The sequence below is a fragment of the Gobius niger genome, assembly GCF_951799975.1.
Source record: "Gobius niger genome assembly, chromosome: 5".
NCBI classification, from domain to species: domain Eukaryota; kingdom Metazoa; phylum Chordata; class Actinopteri; order Gobiiformes; family Gobiidae; genus Gobius; species Gobius niger.
The window spans coordinates 7,646,644-7,666,610 of NC_136856.1; the positions used below are offsets into that span (position 1 = coordinate 7,646,644).

At 41.6% G+C, this 19,967-nt stretch overlaps 1 protein-coding gene across 1 annotated transcript in view; it reads right to left on the reverse strand.

Moving 5' to 3' along the window:
* Positions 1-970: 970 nt before the first annotated feature.
* Positions 971-19,967, reverse strand: part of gpc3 (glypican 3) — a 414,131-nt gene continuing 395,134 nt past the window's right edge. Inside the window, exon 9 of the mRNA XM_079556226.1 lies at positions 971-1,282. Coding sequence (XP_079412352.1) covers positions 1,119-1,282 — 164 coding nt within the window. The 3' untranslated portion in view covers positions 971-1,118. The remainder of the gene's footprint in view (positions 1,283-19,967) is intronic.

A 19,967-nucleotide genomic window follows, 5' to 3' on the forward strand; every position in this document is an offset into this window, starting at 1 on the left:
AAAAAATTTAGAAAAAATGCACGAAAAAGTGATAAGAATTTGACAAAAAAAAATGCAAATAATTTGACGAAAAAGTGACAAAAAAGTCACGAAAATTTGACAAAAATGAGACGACTGCCCAACAAAAAAAGTGATGAAAAAAAATCTGACGTGAGGAAAAAGATCAATTTAGATTTGTCGGTCTTTCAAATGAGGCGTTACACTGGCCTACAGGATTTGGGTAAAGCTGAACTGTAGAAAATAATCTCGGTTCAGGCGGGAGTTAAGAGGTTAATAAATAGGATTTATGCACAGAAAAGTATTTTGGGGGTAAATTTTGTCCCTCAGCGCCCCCTAACTAAAACATCTTCCCACGGCTCTGTTCAATAGTATGTTTAATTATTTTAATTCCTTGTATATACTGTGACTATTTGTTGTAATTGTTTGTTTTGTTTGCCCGTCCCTTTAAGTGGACTTTAAGCACTTTGTTCTCAATGTTTACAACCAGTTTAGACATAATTTAGTCCAAGTCAGATCTACTTTTAGACTCTTTTTAGCCCCAGTTTAGTCCTGATTTAACCATGATCCACCAACCTTGGCCTGGAGGTACTTGGAAGGTCAAATATTTTATGTGATGGTATCGTGATGGTATGGTGTAATAATTTAGCTTTTATGTCTGTTGTTTTTGTCACTTTTTGGTTGAGTTTTGATCACATCTTTGCTGAATTTTTGTCACATCTTTGTTGAATTTTTGTCAAAATGTTGTTCAGTTTTTGTGATTTTTTTTGTTGCGTTTACATCCTTGTTTTCTTCTCATTTCTTTGTGGCTGATTTGGTGCTTTTTTTCCAAGAAGCTTTTTGATTAGGGTAAAGCCAAACTGGAGAAAATGTGATCCGTTCAGGTGGGAGTTAAGAGGTTAGGCTTTTCGCATCACAAGGTCGTTTTGAACTTTAACGTAACATAACGTCCTCCCACCTGTCGACACCCCGTCCTAACGCCCTCCCCTGGTCCACTATCCCTCCACTGTCTGCGCTTCCAAAATGCAAAAGCAGCTTTATATGTACACAGCTAAAAGGCCCAAAGTCCATCTCATGTTTAACATCCCAGGACAGTTTTGAGTCTCGAGAGGTGCCGCCGGTCAGTGCAGCCGAAATCCAAGCCCAGCGACAATGAAACATATCAAAGCCGGCGCGTGTTCCCGGGCGGCGGCTCGCGACGACACGCCCTCGATGCTGCCCGTGGCCAGACCAGGGGTCAGGAGCTGCTCTTGGAAAGTGAAGTCATCCATGTTGTCTGCGATTTCTGGACAGAGACAGAGACACAAACACCAGATAAGCAAAAGCATGATTAATATGTGTCTAAGAGGAAAGAGGCTGTGGACGTTTGAGAGCGTCAGAGGAATCAGGAAAACATGTGTGGTATGTCTCAGGTCCTCGGCGCTCGACGGCTCCCGCAGCTGTAAAAACAATGTAACAAACGCACAACATTTTAAACAGATGTCGCCTGTTATTGTTGCTGAATCACACAGACGTATATTTCAACCTGGAGACGCAGAGACAGACGAATGAGAGGACAGTCCTATGGAGGATATAAGTTCTCGTGCTGCGGCTCCGGTAGGGAGAAGCTCAGGGGTGATGTTGTAGTGCTCAATCAGTCAGTCATGTGGCTCAGAAACATTCTTTGGTGCTCTTCAGCTTTGATATTTCACGTTTTAGGTTTCCCTTTTGGTAATGCTTTAAAGAGGGGGTATTCTGCTTTTTTCAATCACATAGCACCAGTCTATATCACACTACAATGATGACCAAACCTTCTGTTGGTCTGTAAATGCAGTAAATTAGAATAACTGCCTTATATAAAATGTCTCTCTCAAAATGGCTGTAGTGAATGTCTTGAAATAGGCCTCTGTCTCTTTAAGAACCTCTGAGCCTTTCCGACACGCCCCCTCCACACGCTGTCTGTGGCATCAGTGGGGAGGGGGTTCTGCTGAGGAGCAGTGGTTGGTTACTCGGCTGGTGACGAAAGCTCGGAGGCGTCTCCAGGAGGTGGGGGCGTTCCTAGGAGGACTCAGGCAAACCTATCCCTAAAATGGCCATCAGAGTTTTTACAGATTACTCAAAAATACGTGAATGTGCCAAGGCAACACTTCAGGCATGTTTTTAATGAGGGAATGACAGAATAACATGATGGAAAGCTTGAAAAAGTCCATTTTGCATAATACCCCCCCTTTAAGGGTGTTCATCATTCATGAATTCATCAATTCATCATAATTTCATCATGAATTACTTCATGAATTCATGTGAGGTCATGATTTGTCATGATGGAAAACACATGAATTCACACCGTTAATTCAGAGAATGAACTCAAAAAGGATAATGATGAATTCATCATGATCATTATTCATTCCCTCCATACTCAGTGGCAGTAAACGACTGTTGTAGCTACAGCTGCCCTGGGGTAGACTGACACAAGTGAGGCTGCCTATTTGCACCATCGGCTCTTTCCAATCACCCCCACACGTTCACTCTTACACTACATTCTCAAGGCAAGGGGGGTGAAGTGTCTTGCCCAGGGACACAATGACAGTGTGCACATGTGGGAGCCTTGATTCAACCCACCGACCTATTTTCTCATATGTTTATGCACGTTATCAAAGCTGCAACACACAGGGGCACATTCATGATGAAGTCACCATGAACTAATCATGAGATCATTTTTAGTTTATACAAAGTTTGGTCTTTGCCACCGCTGTTTTTTTCAGAACAAGAATTCATCATGATCAGGATAAATTAACTATTATCATTAATGAGCCTGTTAATTCATGAGTATTTCATCATGAAGCATCATGAACTCAAATGATGAATTCATGGATGAATTCATGTATCCTTATTATAAAATTGCCTCACTTTCTTCTAACTGCATGCTAACAAATCAACAACCTGCTCAGAACGGGCCCGCTGATTTAAGATCTTAGATAATGTGAGGGACGGCTCTGGGTTCTCTCGATTACGCAATCCCGCACATCCCCAATGTTCATGGGAATTAATTATACACATGTTTTAGGTAAGAATGAAGAATGAAACCCCTCTGTACATCAGTCTGACCACTACGGCCTCATTCTCTGCTCCAGACAAACTCCAATGTTCCCGTTTATCTCCCGTCACGTGTTGTTCGCACATGACGGGACATAGACAGTGTGACTTTTGTGATTTATAATCCTGTTCTAGCATAAACGTGGAATCACTAAAACGCCGCAACAGCGACACAAGCCCGTCCGTCGCTGATCGGTTCCTGTTTACTCAGGCCTGCTCCGCCCAAGAAATGTTTATGTTTATTAAGAACCCCATTAGTGGCCTACTGCTTCAGCAAAACTTCCTCTGTCTTTTTATTCATTTATTTTTTACAACACATTTCTTTGCAGTTCTATCCATCCATCCATCCATCCATCCATCCATCCATCCATCTATCGTTCCGTAAATGACAGTAAATGGGCTCAATATTTAGTGTCAGTACAAGGCCGTAGGACCCCGGGGTGCTGAGGGCACTGCAGCACCCCCTGGCGGATAGTTTGTGAACCGCAGGCAATATTAACCCCTTAACTCCCACCTGAACCGAGCACATTTTCTCCAGCTATACCCCAATCCAAAAGCTTCTGGGGAAAAAAGCTTTGAAAAAAGCAACAAAACTCAGACGAAAACAAGGATGAAAATGTGAAAAAAGTGTCAAAAATTTGACAAAAAATGACAAAAATGGACAAAAATTTGACACAAAAGTAAGAAAAATTTGACGAAAAATTGCGGAAAAAAAGGACGAAAAAGTGATTGAATTTGACAAAAAAAAAATACGAATAATTTGACGAAAAAGTGACAAAAAAGCCACGAGCATTTGACGAAAATGAGACGACTGCCCAACAACAACAAAAATCTGATGTGAGGAAAAAGATCAATTTAGTTTTGTAGGTCTTTCAAATGAGGCGTTACACTGGCCTACAGGATTTGGGTAAAGCTGAACTGGAGAAAATGCTCTCGGTTCAGGCGGGAGTTAAGAGATTAATAAATAGGATTCATGCACAGAAAAAGTATTTTGGGGGTAAATTTTGTCCCTCAGCGACCCCTAACTAAAACATCTTCCCACGGCTCTGTGTCAGTACATTTATTTTCATTTTTTTTAATGTAATACTTATTTTTCTTTACCCAAAGTAGGTTGTGTCTCATTGTATTTCATGTTGTGGGATTTCAGTTTCTCTTCGAACAGATCTTTACTGTCATTTTGAAACTTTTAAGTTAGTTTCTGCGGCATTTTAAGCTCTTCCCGTGACAGGCCTAGTATAAACGTTTCTTTTAGACGCAGACACATATATCTAACCTCTTGTATCAGATTTAAGAGGTAAACAAGGAGAGAAAGCTGATGTTTCTAAAGCTGTGGTGAAGATGACGCAAGACACGAACAAACTATGAGCAAAATCAAAATTCAAGTGACAAAACTCTTATTTTGCAGCGAGATCTACGACTTCCATTCATCACATCTGCTAAATCCTGAGGTCAGACGCTTGAAACCCAGCGTTGAGTAGCTTACCAGAATTTTAATTTAGAAGCTGTTTCAACTTGGGTGAATAACTGCCGTGTCAAAACCAAAACCATAAACAAACATCTCTCCGGAGACGAAGCTGTAAAACGGTAATTTAATTCAGATTGAGAGAAAATGTGACATTCATAACAACACGGGTGACTGTGGTGAGGAGATTGCCGTCAGCGAAACCGCAAACTCCAGTCAGACTGTCTATTGTAGCGCTACGTGATGTTTGGCTGGTTGGAAGAGTGTTTTTGCTCATAAAAGTTGCCGGTTCAATCCTTGTTATGATCATCAAAGGCAGGTAGTGCATTTCCTCAAGTGCATGTACTTCAGTAAAGCTTGGAAGAAACTACTTTTTTAGGAAGTAATGGCGCGGTTACCTGCTTGGCCCTGGTTAGTACCAGGGCCAAGCAGGTACTAAGAAAAGTATAGGTACTGCTTCCAATGGATACAGTCAAAAGCAAAGCCATATCCATGAATATGCCCTGGTAACCATGGATACAGTATCTACAGAATAATGGAAACACAACCAGGCCAAGTAGAGTAGGACCAAACCAAGTAGAGAAGAGAAGGGTAGGGCTGGTGGAAACGAGCCTTAAGTAAGTATGTTCAGTCTTTCACCATCTTGAGTCTTGCCCAGATACCTCCTCGTTTGCCCTTTTTTTGTTTCCTGAAGCGCCTCTTGTGAAGCCTCGACTGTGCTTCAGCTGTGGGGGGGCTCGTGGAGCCTCTTCAGTGTTTCAGGAGAAGAAATGTGTAGGTCTCAAATGTCTTTAGCTCATAATAGGGCTGAAACAACTCATCAGTTACTGATATAGTCAACTATTCTAGTAATCAATTAATCAAGCAAATAGAGCAAAAAATACATGAAAATTTGGGAATTTTGATGAAAACCTACTTTGTTTTTTTATTTTAAAGGGCATGTAGGGTGTGTAAAGTGTAAATTTCCTAAATATCTGTCTGTGTCTCAGCCAATCAGAAATCAGGAAAAAAAAAACTGCATACATCATTCATAGCCAAGCGTTAATCGATTACCAAAACAATCGTTAGTTGCAGCCCTAGCTCATAAACTATAGCTTTTTGTTTACTTTTAAAAAACCTGGCTCCCTTCACGACTAGTACGGAGTAAAAAAAATCCACTGAAAATCAGAGGCAAAGATGTACAAAAGCATCCAGTAAAAAAAATGTGGAACAAAGAAACTACAAATGCAGTTCGCTGAAAGCAAAAAAACACTGCTGTACTAAGAGGGAGGGAGGTTGCTGCTTGTTTAGGTGTCACCATGATATGAGGGTTTTATCACACTGTAATTTTTACTTCTACTTAAGCTATGTAAGGGATAATGTATAGAACGCTGGTCATTATCGGGAAAATAAGCACCAACAGGGTTCGCGTCGGGGTCTTGTTTCGCCCTGAAGGTACTTATTTTCCCGATAATGACCAGCGTTCTATACATTATCCCGCTTATTAGACGACCATTTGCCAACTGAACACACACAACATAAACTTCGTACACTTTTATGAAGGTCGAAAGGTTTATTTAATGACTTCCGCGACAAATAGTTCCCAAAAGTTTGCGCGTTGCTCGGCAACGTTTTTCTAGGCTAGAAGCAGCAAGGCTAGCAGCTAGCCTAGCTACTTAGTTGAAGGCGCAGTTGGAGGAATGGTGGTGAATCTCTGGGTAAGTTGAAAGTCAGACTCACGCTAACTTCACGAGCGATTCCCCCGACTTCTCTCGCAGTGACGGGGACAGATAGTGTCGCTACTACGTACGCGCGGAGTGATATGAAAGCACAAACTCCGTTGCCATGGGCAGCGTCATTATTTTTTTCAGAGGTCCTTTATCAGAAAATAATGACCGGTAGAACGTTGGGAAATCCCATTCAAATCAACGGAGCTTCTACTTACGTTGTGAAGAGCCGTGTAATAAGCCGTATAATATATTAAATTATCATCATGCAAAGGTCCAGGTTCTACCTACAGGACAGTAAAATGCAGGAAGTCCAACACAGCAACAGCAACCAACAACCAAATATGTTTATGATGAGATCAGGCAATGTCTTTTTTAATTTGGGGAAATTGATTTAATCCCCTTCATTTTGGTTTATTAAAATCAATGAATGTTTTGCAAATTACATTTTGATTCAGGAGCCACATAAACAACACAAAGCCGTGCTTCAAATTCACAAAAGGAAACATGTCCCGGTTTGATGAGATCTGACAGAGGAAAAGAATCACCAGCCCTTGACCTTCTGTCGCCTTCACATCCTCCATCCATACATCTCACGTGTCAGAAAGCCCGTCCACTAAAGCCCAAAGCGCGGGACGGGCCTGGTCTCTGCTCCCCCTCTGCCCCCTGTGAGGACGTGTGGACAGGAGGCAGAGTCTTTGATAAATCTGTCTTATCTGCTCTGATGATAACCCGTACACTCCCCACGTCCACTCCTTTCACTCACTCCCTTCGCGGCACTTCTTAAGTTAAACACTCTGCTGTGACGTCACTCTCACGCGCTGCTCACACAGTCCGCAGCCTCTTACCACCCGCCTAAACCCAAATGCATTCTGTCCTCTTTGGCTTTTATACAGGCCTGTGTAGTACCTCATTTGAAAGCTAAGACCCACAAAACTGATCTTTTTCCTCACGTTGATGCTGTGTTGTGTCACTTTTCTTTTTCTTTTTTTTTCACTTTTGTTGAGTTTTTGTCACTTTTTTGTTGAATTTTTGTCATTTTTTTGTAGAAATTTTGTCACATTTTGGTTGAATTTTTGTCATTGTTTTGTTGAATTTTTGTCACTTTTTGGTTGAGTTTTTGTCATTTTTTTGTTGAATTTTTGTCACATTTTTGTTGAATTTTTGTCATTTTTTTGTTGAATTTTTGTCATTTTTTTGTTGAATTTTTGTCACTTTTTGGTTGAGTTTTTGTCATTTTTTTGTTGAATTTTTGTTTAAATTTTGTCATTTTTTTTGTTGCATTTTTGTCACTATTTTGTTGAATTTTTGTCACATTTTTGTTGAATTTTTGTCATTTTTTTGTTGAATTTTTGTTGAATTTTTGTCACATTTTTGTTGAGTTTTTGTTGAATTTTTGTTGAGTTTTTGTCACTTTTTTGTTGAGTTTTTGTCACATTTTTGTCACATTTTTGTTGAGTTTTTGTCACATTTTTGTTGAGTTTTTGTCACTTTTTTGTTGAGTTTTTGTCACTTTTTTGTGCGTTTCGCGGAGTAACACTCCGCTGTGCGTCGTGGTGTTCTTCACTCCACGCCGTGCATTATAACCGTCTAATGCACGGCTCCTCGTTGTTTAATCCTTACTTATCCTAGGGACCAGGACATTGGAACACACTGTGCTATGTCTGACCATTCAAGTCTGGCCATGCTTCCACATAAAGAAGATTAAGTAACCTCGGCCGTGCGTCATCAGAGGCACCTACGAGACAATATTATTTCTGTACCACAATATATATTTACAGATCAAAAGATTCTACTACTGCCAATACTCATTTCACCTTCTTGATCAAACCTTCATCTTTCCCTTGCTGACGACCCCAGTTATCTCCAATGCCCAGGGAATGACTGAGGAAGAGCGAGCGTCGCCGTCGGGTCGGTCAGACAGCAGTAAGTGGGTTAAAGTTATGAGGCTGCAGCAGCGGGAGGAGGATATCAGTAATAAATGGCAGCGCACGGAGGAACGCCAGCTATGAGACGCACGGCACGCAGACGCAAACACATTTCTCAAATACTTCCCCGCCGAGTCATAAAAACCAGGGCAAAAAACTCACGATATAAAACGGAGCCTCGGGGCAAGAGCAGCTGTCAGAAACGAGAGGGATCACGAGGAACAATGACTCAGCAGCCAATCCGACGCTGCGTTAAAGGCGACAGGAAAGCGGATCCGTCGTGACACATTTCAAATCATTGCTCCGCTGCCCTGTAATGGATGGATGAATTTGTGAGGAATCTATAAATGATCTAAAAAGGATCACGTTTTGTTCCCTTGAGTAATTAAACGTCTGACTGTGGAGCTGCTAATCCACTTGCAAACACCTTGTGACTATGCGCTACTGTTCTATTAGTGTGACATACGCCTATATTTAGGTGTGTTGTGTCACCTTTTATTGTGTTTTTATTTTTTTTTTGGTCATTTTTGTTGAGTTTTTGAAATTTTTTGTTGAGTTTTTGTCAAATTTTTGTTTAATTTTTGTCATTTTTTGGTGAAGTTTTTGTCATTTTTTTGTTGAATTTTTGTCACTTTTTTGTTGAATTTTTGTCATTTTTTTGTTGAATTTTTGTCACATTTTTGTTGAGTTTTTGTCACTTTTTTGTTGCGTTTACATCCCTGCTTTCTTATTTTTTGTGGCTGTTATGGTGGGAGCTGCTAATCCACTTGCAAACACCTTGTGACTATGCGCTACTGTTCTATTAGTGTGACCTACGCCTATATTTAAGAGTCTATTTAAAGAAAGGCCTTAAAGCCACACAATGAACTGAGTCAAATATTCAGTTCAGTTCAGTTCAAATTTTTTATTCAGCCATGGCGATATTACAGACAGACATTTCCAAAATCTGAGCTGGCTCTGAACAGACGGTTTTTGATTTGTTTTAGCCTATATCAAGGTACAATAATACTTTACATCTAAATCAATGACTGTTATAAATTTGTCAAACATCGGTTCTTATGTTTCGTTGCCTTCGGATTTTCCAAGTACATTTTTTTAATACATTTTATTGAATTGAGTGATTGTGTTACATGATTTTTTAACAATGTCCAAAGAATTCCATAAACTGATCCCTTTTGCAAGAAACCCCTTATGTTTTTGTGAAGTGTGTGAATATGGTACCCAGAAATTGCCCTTTCTTCTGTTGTTACTATCTGTGATTAACACAAATTTGTTTTGGATACGTATTGGCACCAACTTATTTTTCACTCTCCACATAATTTGTAGTATTTTAAATTTGACCAATTCATTAAATTTCAAGGTCTGCAATTTTATGAACAATTTGTTTGTGTGGTCTCGTGGACCTTTGAGAGTCACAGTTCTTATCGCTTTCTTCTGGAGTAAGAACAACCTTTCTGTATAACTGGTGCATGCATTACTCCACACTTCAATACAGTATGTTATATAAGGAACTATTAAGGCTGAGTATAAAAGCTGTAATGAAGCCTCATCCAACGTGTGTTTAACCTTATATAGGACACCAATACTTTTTACTAACTTTACCTTTGATGTGGTGGATATGAGGCTTCCAGCTAAGTTTGCTGTCTAGGATAAACCCCAAAAATTTGATTTCGGAGACACATTCAATATTTACATCTTCAATAACTAGTTTTGTACATGCATTTTTCTTACTTATAATAATATTGTATTACCGATCAAAAGATGTTTGCTTTGTATCAGCATTAAGCCGAGCTCTTTAATATATATAACATATAACTTGGAATTTCAGCATCCTGAATGACAAGGTTAACCCCACAATAAGATACTGACTATACGTTTGTTAAGTGGTGACGTCACAGCTCTACTTCCAGGTCTACAAAAAACTTTTTAATAGAGTTCGGGAATGTGATAATACTAGGAGTAGTTTGAAATCCGCGCAGTAATCTTCACTTTACTGCGCGGATGCCAAACCACCCCTGGTATTATTACGCCTTACAATATAGTTCCCCCTTTTATCCGCTTAGAAATTCCACATTGTTTAATTTTGTGTAATTATACTTTGTAGTGGAACACTTCACGTAACCATATTTAAATAGGGAAAACGTGGGAGAGCTTGGTAGCTTCTATCTTGACCTGTTTTGGAGCTATAGAGGAGAGAGGGAGAGGCTAAATGCTAACGCCGTCTGCGCTGTGTTTACGTGACTGAAGGCACTGGTGAAGATCAGACAGGTCCTAAAGAACTCGTCAAAGCTCAGGTAAGAACATATCTCAGTATGGAAAAACGGTGGCCTGTTCCTTTAATTCGGGTCCGAAGTGCCGTCATGCATGAGCTTAATATAGAAGCTGCAGTTACATGTATGACCTGAGGTGGCAGTAGTGAGCATAAAATGACCAACTTGCATCTAGTCTCTTTAACTAACTTCATGGTTTGAAAATGGGAATATCAAGTAAAAGACATTTACCCGCTACATACAGTATATTCCAGTTATATGCACTATATTGAGAACATGTTTAAGGCAGTCTTCTCCTTCTGAAAGCCCACAGAGCCCCTGCAGCTCGTCATGTCCACACAGACCAGACACAGTCGCATGTCTGACATACCTCCTCCCCTGCTCTCCCTCTGTCCTTCCTCAGACACACGCCCCTGTCATATAAAACCTCCTAAAATAACTCAGACACAATCAAATTATCGCCCTCATCTGATCGGGGCGGTTTCTCCCGGGGGCTGAGCGAGGAGAGAGTGGGGGGAGGGGGTCAGCTGAGAGGAAGTGTCCCATCAAAACATACAGTGTGGTGGAGACAGGAGACAGAGCTGCAGTGGCCGACAGTAATGACTTTAACAACTGTATGTAACGGGGCAGCTGCTCGTGTGGTGCGCCGTGTCAAACAGGAAACGCACGGCAGAAAGGGGGGGGCGCCGGTAATGTTTTTGTATTGTATTTGAAAAAGAGACTAAAATTCTAAGCTTCTTGTTGTGGACAAGAACGTATAGCGTCAAAGTGGGGTGAGAAGAAGTGTAGTAAGTAAATTGGGTTAAAAGTATTTTATTTTTTAGTGACCTCTCTACAATGAACTGGTTTAGTCCCAGTTTAGACTTAGTTTAGTGGTTTGAACTGGTCTAGCTGTTTTGGACCTGAGTCAGTTCCTGTTTTTGACCTGGTTTAGTTCCTGTTTTGGACCCGAGTTGGTTCCTGTTTTTGACCTGGTTTAGTTCCTGTTTTGGACCCGAGTTGGTTCATGTTTTGGACCTAGTTTAGTCCCTGTTTTGGATCTGAGTTAGTTCCTGTTTTGCACCATGGGGAGTTAAAAAATGTCATTCAAAAATGTTTCTTTATCTACATTTTTGAGCTGAAAAGTGATAAACTCGATTAGTTTAAATGTCTCAATTTGAGCATAATAATCCAAATTCTAGTTGTTTTGACTTTATTTTATTTAGTTGGGCATTTGCTTTTAACTTATTAATTGTCTTGGAGAGTAAATACTACGCTGACAGAAAAGGGGGAGCGGGATATTGCACATCCAACTTTATCAACTCTGAGTGATCTTCTTGAACGCCGACTGTAACAAGTGAATTTCTCCTTTGTGAGATCAATAAAGGATTATCTTATCTTATCAATTATACAATGGAAATTTAAAAAAATTCACTCAAACTTGGCTGTAAATACTGTTTAAAGTGACGCTAGCCCGCAGTTAGCTTTGCCCGTTAGCCTGCTAGCTTCTTCTTCGTGATTCTACTAGTGTGTATTGGTGACCAGGGGGAGATGAAAGACCCTCCAATCATCCCATAAGCACTTACTACCCCCACAGGGACTACGAAAAGGATAAACACGTTACTTAGTACTGCTTTAAAATGGAGCACTGTTCAATCTATTACAAAATAAAAGTCTGGAAGCCCAACATAGTGTACTTTATGATGCAGAAAAAGAAATGGCCTCAGTTAAAGGAACAGGCCACCGTTTTTACATACTGAGATATGTTCTTACCTTAGCTTTGACGAGTTCTTTAGGACCTGTCTGATCTTCACCCGTGCCTTCAGTCACGTAAACACAGCGCAGACGGCGTTAGCATTTAGCATTTAGCCCTTTGTGTAATAATACTTTGTAGTGGAACACTTCACGTAACCATATTTAAATAGGGAAAACGTGGAAGAGCTTGGTAGCTTCTATCTTGACCTGTTTTGGAGCTATAGAGGAGAGAGGGAGAGGCTAAATGCTAACGCCGTCTGCGCTGTGTTTACGTGACTGAAGGCACGGGTGAAGATCAGACAGGTCCTAAAGAACTCGTCACAGCTCAGGTAAGAACATATCTCAGTATGTAAAAACGGTGGCCTGTTCCTTTAACATTTCTGCAGCTCGTCAGTGAAAAAGGTTGATCTGGTGTTAAGTTTCCTTTCAAATGACCAGAAAAGACGTCTTCCACTGTTCCCCCGGGCACATTAATGCCCGCTGTAAAGCACACCACACAATACCAAACAAATGCTCCACACACCCTCCCGCCTGGTCACAAATGTCCACATGCCGACCCCCCCCTCGCCCCCGTCCCGCCCCGCTCCCTTATCCCACTGTATATAAAAGCTGTATCGAGTTGCACCTCGGGCCTAATTGGCTCAGTGCTCCAGTCTGCTGCCGACAAATCGCTCTTTCAGGACATCCCAAAGAGAGAGCTATACACCCAAACGGGACAGCGCCGCAGGGAGGAGTCAGCCGCCCCCACGGGCCCGAGTTCAAACGCTGGGATCAGACATGTTAATTTACGCCGAAGTCGCCAAAGTGATGCAGGTCGTGGTGCAGTCGGTGGAAGACCTTGGGCAAGACACTTCGCCGAGGCCCGTGGCACGAAATACAAAACTCTTTAGGTACAGTGGGAGGGAGAAGTATGTGAACCCTTTGGAATTTCTGCTGTGAATGTTTACATGTTATGTCGGACAAAAATATGACATGTTTTTGTAATTAATATTTTGCACAATTTTCATAATTTGCTTGGATTACAGGCAGCCAAACATGACGTTAAAATACAGCTCGCTAGGTCTTCTTCCTTTTTTTTATAATCTAAAAATAAAAACTTTTTGAATCTTGGTAATAATCTCAAACACATCCTCATCACTATCTTCCACTTTGTTAGTTAGAAAATGCATCTGAAACAGCTAAAATATATCAAGCAGTTTCACATCCTGGTTACTTAAAGAGGGGGTATTATTCTTTTTTCAGTCACATAGCACCAGTCTATATCACACTACAATGATGAGCAAACCTTCTGTTGGTCTGTAAATGCAGTAAATTAGAATAACTGCCTTGTATAAAATTGCTCTCTCAAAATGGCTGTAGTGAATGTCTTGAAATAGGCCTCTGTCTCTTTAAGAACCTCTGACCCTTTCAGACACGCCCCCTCCACATGCTGTCTGTGGCATCAGTGGGGAGGGGGTTCTGCTGAGGAGCAGTGGTTGGTTACTCGGCTGGTGACGAAAGCTCGGAGGCGTCTCCAGGAGGTGGGGGCGTTCCTAGGAGGACTCAGGCAAACCTGTCCCTAAAATGGCCGCCATCAGAGTTTTTACAGATTACTCAAAAATACGTGAATGTGCCAAGGCAACACTTCAGGCATGTTTTTAATGAGGGAATGACATAATAACATGATGGAAAGCTCGAAAAAGTCGATTTTGCATAATACCCCCCCTTTAAGCAAACTAACTCGTGGCTAATGAAGCTATTGGTTGTTTTCAGATTCTAGAATGTGATGGTGTCACTGGATGCTGGACCCAGTTGTTCCTATTAACTGCATTACACTTTCACAAATAGTATCTAAAAAAAAAAATGCATGAATCACAAAAATGTGCAAAATCTGCCCTTCACCTGTGTAAATATTACAGGCCTTTAGACCTGAAACAATATCAAGTGTTTGTACTTTGCAATTAATGGACTAAGCTTAGCAATAGAGAGAGGTGAGGAAAGCATTCATTTCGTGGATAAGAAGGACTTCAGGAGGAAGGGCTTTTTGGGAGCTGTCGCTGATTCGAAGATCACTCAAAGATGCGTCAGTACTTTAAAACACAGCTCCAGGTCTGTTTTAGATGAAAGAACAATATTGTTACCTGGTTCAAAGCTCGAAAAAGTCAATCATTCTATGTCAAACAGTGGCATAGAACCTGGAATGTTCCACAGTGCGGCTTTAAAATAAATAAATAGTGATTTATATATTTTTAAAAGATGAATGATTTATCTATTCCCCATGAGCCAGGTTTGTCTAGGTTTGTTGCGCCATTATTGATCGTTTCACCCATCGCAATGAAGAAGTCCTGACCTACATGAACTAGATAAAAGGTAAAGTCAATGGTAGCTTGAAAATAAAAATGAATGGCATAGACTTTAGGCTTTTCCGCGTGACTTTACAGAAGTCTATTACTACTGTATTTACCAAGCTCTCCATCTCCACAGATTCACGGCAGAATAAATCACAGTCAGACAAGGGGCAGCCCACAGAGAGGCCTTGTTCTGCAGGTTTTAAACAGCCCAACTGGGACGGAGCGCTATGCTGACTCCCCTCTGTCCCACTCAGGGATAGAGCGAGGGGCTAATAATATCCTCCTGTATAATTAGTGAGAGGCACCTGTGCTCCAGAGACAGCAGAGAGAGGGGACACTGAGCAGACGGGCCGCGAGGGCTGGGGACAGGACCAACTAGCTTTATTTTAAGGATCTGTACTTAACCGGATTAGTATTTTTTATTGAGAACTGATTACTTTTACTCGACTGCATTTGAAAGATTCACTTCTTTCTACTCCACAACATAAAAGGCTCAAAAGTAAAAAACCTTAAACTCACAACACAGAAAAAAGCTTTGCCTCTTTGTGTTGTCGTGCAGGTGGTGAATTCAGGTGTGACCTTAATTCACCGACGTTCTACCTGTAATACTATTTTCTATAGCAAATACTTTAGTACTTGACAGAGCAACTTATACTTTTATGGGTGTAATATCTGACCTTTTGCATCTGGACTCAAGTAATGAAGCCCAGTGCACTTAGCTTGGAACTCCATGTCTTTGCGCCCTGTCTGAAATGAATAACCCACCGCTCTCCCAGTTCCCCCTCTTTTCCAAATGTGTGTCCAAATTTTTAATCTGGGAAATCTGGTTGCTGTAAGTATTGCACTGACCGTGTGGACTGCCCTGTGTCACCATGGGTTAGATATCACCAGGAAAACTGTGAGCTGTAAGTGAATTCCTCTACTGTGAGATCAATGAAGGCTTATATTATCTTAGCAGTTAGCAGACCATAACAAATCTTGCTTTTAGGTAAATGGAGACACCTTACTGTATACATGCGTTTCCAATGACATCACGCACAGTTCCGGAGGCCATTTTGAATCCCAAAGTAGCATTATGCAGTACTACAACATGTAACAATATCTCTACTCAGAATATAAATGAAAGACGACTGATCGACAGTGGCATTTTTATGAACTCGTAATCATTGCTCATGAAGATAACAGTAAAAACACAGCAGGATTTACAAAAGATCTGCTTCACTCCTCCGACTAAATTAACACATCAAAGAGGAGACAGAAAACCTTTCTCTGTGATTCTTACAATTTGTCATGTCGACAGAGTCAGTCTGAGTCAGCTGCTCAAGACGTTAGCATGCTACCGGTTAGCAACTGTCATCAATCAACTGTCAATGGCTTCAACCTGATAAACACATGTGTGGCCACATCTGTGACACTGAGGAAATACTACAATAACAGCTCAGCTCTGACCTCTGTCACATGTTGTAGCCAAGGTTTTGGCGTGTGGTTCAGGGCTTTCTCTTGGAGAGGTCAGAGCTGAGCTGTTGAAGCTAAATGCTAGTAGTATGCTAGTATGCTAACATCTTAAACACTGACTCACTGGTTTCTTCACATAAACGTGCGTCTCTGGGGCCGAGTTTTTACTGTTTTCTTCTTGAGAAATGATTAGGAGAAGAAAAAAATGCCACTGTCAATCAGTCGTCTCTCTTTTATATCCTGAGTAGAGATATTGTTGCATGTTGTAGTACTGCATAATTCTACTTTGGTATTCAAAATGGCCGCCATAACAACAAAGGTCACATCGCAATCACTGAAAGGCATGTAGAGATTATGCATGTGATGTCACAACATAGCAACAGTAATGGCAAGTCTGCAATGTTTTGATTTGTCACTTGGTTTCTGAAGGAAGGATTTCTGTTCCGTCTGAAAGGTCACACTCTGCCTGGAAACATTGAGCTTTTGCTGAAAAACAAACTTTATATTTCGTCCAAGCCACTGTGTTTTTCTTCTTTTCCCTTGTCCGGCCAAAGGAAAGGCTTTAAGTGAAGAGTTACGATGCACACGCGCCTCTGTTTGTCCTGCTGGGGCGACCCTAAACCTCCGCCGCTCCGGGACAAAACCACAAACTCTAGATTTACTCTCATGTCTGTGTCCCTCTGAGACACAGTGGTTAAAGAGGACACTCAATGAGCTGCCTGCCTGTCCCGGAGTGAGAGGGAACAGCAGTGACCTCTCTGCAGGGGTGTAGCTCAGGCTGAAGGTCCAGGCCACAGTTCTGCGATGACCATTTCAAAGCTTCGGTTGATTTAGTCCATGGCCCGGGGGCCAAACGTCGCCCTCTGAACACTTTTATTGGCCCCCAGCACTCAGTAGTGCTGCAAGTTGGGCGGCACGGTGGCACAGCGGTTAGCGCTCGTGCATCACAGTGAGAAGGTCTTGAGTTTGATTGCTGGGCCGGACGAGGATCTTTCTCTGTGGAGTTTTCATGAACTCCCCATCACTAAAAACATGTTCAATAGCCAGGGGATTCTGACCATTAGCCTGATTTGACATCTGGAGATGATGCAGATGGTCCAAACAGGGATCAATAAGGTAAATCTTAAAGGGACTAGACAGAAATGTTTAAATGATGCATGTTTGTATGTATGTGCTCCAGCCATGTCAGACCTGTTCACCACAACTGCCTCTAAAATCCTAACCTGGCTAATGCCATGCTGCTGTGTGCGCTCCAATCATTTGAAACTGCACAGCAGCCTAAGGAACAAGGCCCAAATTTTTGCATGGATTTGGGAACCAATCACAGAACGGGGAGGGACGGCAAGACGATGATGCGCTATTCAATATACGGAAGCTTGTAGTTAAAAAAAAAAAAAAAAAAGTTTATTTACGGATCCAACATGACAGCAGCAGACGCAATGGTATTTTCTGATCAAGCTTTAGACCTTGTTCTAAATAGCTCAAAAGTTTACAGCGGGTACGTCATACGTCATCTCATACGATGATACGATTGGCTGTGGCCTCGTGCAGACGCATGACACATTCGTATCGCCCAATAAACGGCTATGGACGATCGTAAACCACACCTCTCCTACCAGAACATGAATTGGTGGTGGTCAGGCTACTAAAATCCTGCACTGTCACTCAAAAAGTTGATACTTTGGATCCGAAGTGCCGCTATGCACATGCACGAGCTTAATATAGAAGCAGCAGTTACGTGTAAGACCTGAGGAGGCAGTAGCGAGTATAAAAATGACAACTTTCATCTAGTTCCTTTAAATTTGAGTTACTGTAGTAATCTGAATAAACGTGCGGTGGAAGTGGAGGCCACAGTGAAATCTTTCTTTGCATTTGAATTATCTACAGGCCTGTGAAACAAAGTGTGAAGATACATTTGGATGTGCAACAGGTTTGAACATCTTTTTTTTTTTAACAATTATCAATCTACGTGTTTTCCTTCTGTGCAGTGTCTGTTAAAGGCAGTTGTTCGGGACAAAATTGGAGATGTAAAAAAAAGTTTACACATTTCAAACAAAGTTTTCAAGTCAGGTGCCGATCTGTAGAGTTGAGTTATTTCAACAAAAACGTCTGACAAATATCAGTCAATACAAAAACAATAGGGTTGAGTTATGGCGAGCCAGAGCGTTACATAATAAATATCCCAAATATTTTAGCCGCTATAAATCCATCAGAACTTCAAAGCCTCTGGAGGTGAGTGCAGCCCCACTTCATAATCATGATCTGACACACTGTTAAAGCCCAGCAGTTTCTGATTCAGCACATGTGCCGCTCACGAAGGCTTTTCACCCACAGACGTGCGAGGAATGTCTCCGGCGCAGGTGCTGCATATGAACCTGCTCAGCGCACCTCAAAACACCTGACAGCTCCGGGACGATGGGGTTTCTGAGGACAGGGACGTGTAGACCAGAGTCTCAATGCAGCAAAAACACATGACAACGGATAACTAAAAATTCCAGAATGTTATTATTAGTCTTTCCCTTTGTGCAGTGCAGCAGGCTCTCCGGCCGACTCTCCCTGTTATTGTGCACTCGGGACGTCCCACGCAGCAGAGGGCAAAGCGGTGGGACGAGAGAGTCACAGGCCGGGGAGCGGACAGAGGAGCGGACTATGGGAGAGAGACACAGTGGGAGTGCGTGTAATTGGTCAGTTCCTGTGTTTGCATAAGCCTCAGAAAGGAAGGGATTTGGGAAAACAGGGATGTACATGAACTGGTGAGACACACAAACACTGCAAGAGAATAAAAGCAATCAACTACTACTACTACTACTACTACTACTACTACTACTACTACTACTACTACTACTACTACTACTACTACTACTACTACTACTACTACTACTACTACTACTACTACTACTACTACTACCACCACTACTACTACTACTACTACTACTACTACTACTACTACTACTACTACTACTACTACTACTACAACTACTACCACCACTACTACTACTACTACTACTACTACTACTACTACTACTACTACTACTACTACTACTACTACTACTACTACTACTACAACAGTCAAGTTTAATGCTTTTTAATGCACAGGAAACGCAAAGAACTGGACACAACAAGCAACTTTTGAGCAGAAAAATGTGCAAAATTTCAGCCAAAACTGCAGCTGAATGAGTTTTGTATTTTCAAGGGGCTTATACAGTAAAAAAAAAAGTTGAGCAATGCCATTATGATACACAGTGATACATCTCCATGTCTCCTGATGACACCAGGCCAATAGATGCACTTTTTAACTGCATTATAGATCAAATTCTGGATGGCAGAAAACTTTCTCCAGCTTAACCAGGACAAAACTGAAATGTTAATCATCGACCCTGAGGCCCAGAGAGAGAAACTTTTACCCAAACTACAGTCCTGAAGAACCTGGGTGTGATCTTTTACTCTGAGCTGGCGTTTATTCCACACATTAAGAATATCACAAAGATTGGTTTCTCCAATCTAAAGAACATAGCCAGAGTCGCCCCATTCTCTCTCGGGCCAACACAGAGACGCTCATGCATGCTTTTATCACCAGTCGTATCCACTACTGTAATGCCCTGCTCTCTGGTCTTCCCAAAAAGAGGATCTCAGGTTTACAGCGGCTCGTGTCCTGACGAAGACCAGGAGGCGGGACCACATTACACCGGTTTTAGAATCGCTGCATTGGCCCCGTGTGTTTCAGGATCGATTTTAAAGTTCTTTTAATGGTTTTTAAATGTCTTAATTGTCTTGGTCCTTCTTATCTTTCAGAACTGCTTTGACCTTACGAACCTTCACGGCCCCTTCGCTCCTCCGGCAGGGGTCTCCTAGTTATTGCTAAAGTCACAAAAAGACTCATGGTGCCAAGTTTGAGTGAAAATATCTCCTATCGGCCTTGATGCTGCATCCATTCGTCGTTTGCAACTACAGAACGCAGCTGCACGCCTCCTAACAGGCATCAGGCGCTATGACCACATCACTCCTGTCTCTTC